General features: G+C 42.7%; 1 protein-coding gene across 1 annotated transcript; it reads left to right on the top strand.

Annotated features, from left to right (window-relative positions):
- Positions 1 to 781: 781 nt before the first annotated feature.
- LOC119500004 (chymotrypsin B) lies at positions 782 to 3,376 on the top strand. Its single transcript, XM_037789362.1, has 6 exons — positions 782 to 918; positions 1,286 to 1,389; positions 2,016 to 2,095; positions 2,213 to 2,475; positions 2,598 to 2,731; positions 3,100 to 3,376. The coding sequence occupies exons 1-6, from the start codon at positions 867 to 869 to the stop codon at positions 3,259 to 3,261; spliced, it is 795 nt and encodes a 264-aa protein (XP_037645290.1). The 5' UTR covers positions 782 to 866; the 3' UTR covers positions 3,262 to 3,376.
- Positions 3,377 to 3,590: the final 214 nt, after the last annotated feature.

Below are 3,590 nucleotides of genomic sequence, written 5' to 3' on the forward strand. Positions count from 1 at the left end.
ATCATATAATTTTGTAATTATTTATTTATGTCTAGATTGGTAATAACACTGTGTATATATTCATCAAGCATTGCACTGCAGATTTTATATATATACTGTTTATATATATAGATATACATACTATATCTATATATATATATATATATATATATATATATATATATGTATATATACAGGACTGTCAATCGATTAAAATATTTAATCGCGATTAATCACCCATTTTTTATCTGTTCTACATGAACCTTAAAGGGAGATTTGTCAAGTATTTAATACTCTTATCAACATGGGAGTGGACACATATGCTGCTTTCTGCATTTTTCTGACTTTTTTAAACTTTTTCTAGACATTTTTATTACTTTTTTGAAATTTTTATTACTTTTTTGGGGCATTTTTTAAACTTTTTTTAGACTTTTTTTTGACTTTTTTTTGGACCTCTCTAATGATCGGAAACTCTAAAACAACAGAATGAGCACATCATCAATGTCTACTTTTATTTTGACAGTTTAATGAATATTTATGCTGATTCCTCCAGTGTTATTTTATAATATTATTATTATTATTAGTTTGCATTTATGTTTGCATAAAACTGAGGTCTGAAGTCTGAATTTAAATAAAGTTCAGTTTGGATAAAAACAACATGTGCTGACTGGTTCCTGTGCTGCAGTCATCATCAACCAATCAGAAGGCAGGAGGTCGGGGTGTGTGACCCGTGAGAACGCCGCCGCCTCCTCGGGTCTGATAACCAGCTGACAGCTGAGCTGGACAAACCGCCGGCCGCTGTCTCTGATTGGCTGAGGCCCGGCAGGGTTCAGGGATAAAAGAGCAGCTCGGTCGTTCAACACATCATCGTCCTCATCGTCGTCAACATGGCCTTCCTCTGGATCATCTCCTGCCTCGCCTTCGTCAGCGCCGCTTACGGTGAGACTCAAACTTTGAATCCGTTTCTTTGATTCTAAATTTGCTGATAAATTCACTTCTTTAATATTTTAGTTTATAGAACAACAGCAGAAGAGTGTTCAGATTAATCCGTGACTCTCTGATAATAAACGAGAGATCACAGCTCTGAAACAAACGTCTGACTGACTTCAGTTCAACCAATGAGCTCTCTGGAAACATCTGTAAACATCTGGAAACATCTGTGTGGTAGTTTGGCCTCCGGACTGAAACAAAGACCGTAGACGTTCACGTTGAGAGTCGCAGAGCGTCACGGTGACGTCACACAAAGGGTTGAGACAATATATGAGCAGAATAGTCCTTTAAAATCCGTCACCTGTCGTCCTCTCAGGCTGCGGCACCCCCGCCGTCCCCCCCCAGGTGACTGGCTACGCCCGCATCGTCAACGGCGAGGAGGCGGTGCCTCACTCCTGGCCCTGGCAGGTGTCTTTGCAGGTGAGTAAGCTGACCTCAACACAAACTGCTCTGTTTCTTTATTATAATAATAATAATCATAATAATAATAATATAATAATAATAATAATAATAATAATAATAATAATAATAACAATAATAATAATAATAATAATAATAACAATAATAATAATAATAATAATAATAATAATAATAATAATAATAATAATAATAATATAATAATAATAATAATAATAATAATAATAATAATAATAATATAATAATAATAATTATGAAAGATGTTGAATATTTCAAGGTCTGTTGAAAAATTGAAGCTACGCTGTATTGCTGGTTTATCTGGGGCTTTTATTTTGAAAAACAAGGTCCATCCCTAGTTTCCTGTTAACATACAGTGAGAGCCTGGGGCTTTCATTTTGAAAAAGTCTCAACCTGAGTGACCTGTTTAGAAACAGGTACTCTATGGGGCTTTTATTTTGGAGGGGTGGGGGGATGCATTATTAGACTGTCTGATGTCCACATGGACGTTATTCCATAAGAAAGAGCCATAATTATAATTAATAATGATAATAACATTATTAGTATTATTATTATTCTTTTCTTCTTCTTGTGTTGTTCAGTGACTGAGTTCAGTTTGTTTTTTCTCTCAGCAATCCAACGGCTTCCACTTCTGCGGCGGATCTCTGATCAACGAGAACTGGGTGGTGACCGCCGCTCACTGCAACGTCAGGTCAGTTCAACGCAACGTGACTCAGTCCGACTTCCTGTCTGCGTCTCTCAGCTCCATGTTTCTTGTGTGATTTGTGCGAACTGGCCCTTTAAAGAAACACTTCCTGTTTCCTGTCAGGACCTACCACCGCGTGATCGTTGGAGAGCACGATAAGGGCTACGGCTCCAACGAGGACGTCCAGATGCTGAAGCCCGCCAAGGTGTTCACCCACCCAGCCTGGAACCCCCGCACCATCAACAACGACATCTCCCTCATCAAGCTGGCCTCCCCCGCCCGCCTGAGCACCAATGTGTCCCCCGTCTGTATCGCCGAGTCCATCGACAACTTCGCCGCCGGCATGACCTGCGTCACCTCCGGATGGGGTCTGACCCGCTACAACGGTGAGACACGACACATCCTCCAATAGAGGCCCTTCTGCTTCTTAAACTCTGCAACAAGAATGCTTTTACTCTGAAAGCGGAGGAGGAAGTGTGTCTGAGTGTGTGTTGACTGTCTCCCACAGCTCCCAGTACTCCCAACAAGCTGCAGCAGGCTGCTCTGCCACTACTGTCCAACGAGCAGTGTAAGAGACACTGGGGCAGCAACATCTCCGACGTCATGATCTGTGCTGGAGGAGCTGGAGCCACTTCCTGCATGGTGAGGCTCCGCCCACCTACCTGTCTGTCTCACCTGTCTCACCTGTCTCACCTCTCTCACCTCTCTCACCTGTCTCCATCTCTCACCTCTCTCCCCTGTCTCACCTCTCTCACCTGTCTCACCTCTCTCACCTGTCTCACCTGTCTCACCTCTCTCACCTGTCTCACCTGTCTCACCTGTCTCACCTCTCTCACCTGTCTCACCTGTCTCACCTCTCTCACCGATTGATTTGTCGTTGACTTTTGTTTTTCAGATCTTTTTCATCACTGTTTTACTTCATGATTTTTCTTTATTACGTCCTTTGTTCTTTATTTGTTGTTTATTTGTTGTTTATTTGTTGTTTATTAATGGACCTGTTGTATTTTCAGGGCGACTCCGGTGGTCCTCTGGTCTGTCAGAAGGACAACGCCTGGACTCTGGTCGGTATTGTCTCCTGGGGAAGCAGCCGTTGCTCCACCTCCACTCCCGCCGTCTACGCCCGCGTCACCGAGCTCCGTGGCTGGGTCGACCAGATCCTCGCCGCCAACTAAACGCTCAGAGGCTACAAACCCTCTGACCTCCCCCAACCCCGACCCCCGACCCCCGACCCCCAGTCCCACCTCAGAGTGTGTTGACAGTGAATGATAATAAAATCACTGAACATCACTGACTGTGTTTGACGTTTTGATTTGTGTCGACGTGCTGCCGCCACATCACCGCTGATAATTACAACTGTTATAAGTCTTCTGGTTGTGTTCTATATAAACACAGAACTTAACAACAAACTCAACTAGAGAATTCAGTTTCTGAAGAAATTGCGGTGTGAATGCTGGATGTTGAAAAGCTGACGCTACGCCGCGTTGCTGGATTTAAAACCTGA

Source organism: Sebastes umbrosus, chromosome 2, assembly GCF_015220745.1.
Source record: "Sebastes umbrosus isolate fSebUmb1 chromosome 2, fSebUmb1.pri, whole genome shotgun sequence".
In the NCBI taxonomy this organism is placed as follows: domain Eukaryota; kingdom Metazoa; phylum Chordata; class Actinopteri; order Perciformes; family Sebastidae; genus Sebastes; species Sebastes umbrosus.

Coding starts and splice junctions, on each gene's coding strand:
- LOC119500004 (XM_037789362.1), top strand. CDS start 867: ATGGCCTTCCTCTGGATCATCTCCTGCCTCGCCTTCGTCAGCGCCGCT. Junction 919..1,285: donor CTTCGTCAGCGCCGCTTACG/GTGAGACTCAAA, acceptor TCGTCCTCTCAG/GCTGCGGCACCCCCGCCGTC. Junction 2,732..3,099: donor CTGGAGCCACTTCCTGCATG/GTGAGGCTCCGC, acceptor TTGTATTTTCAG/GGCGACTCCGGTGGTCCTCT.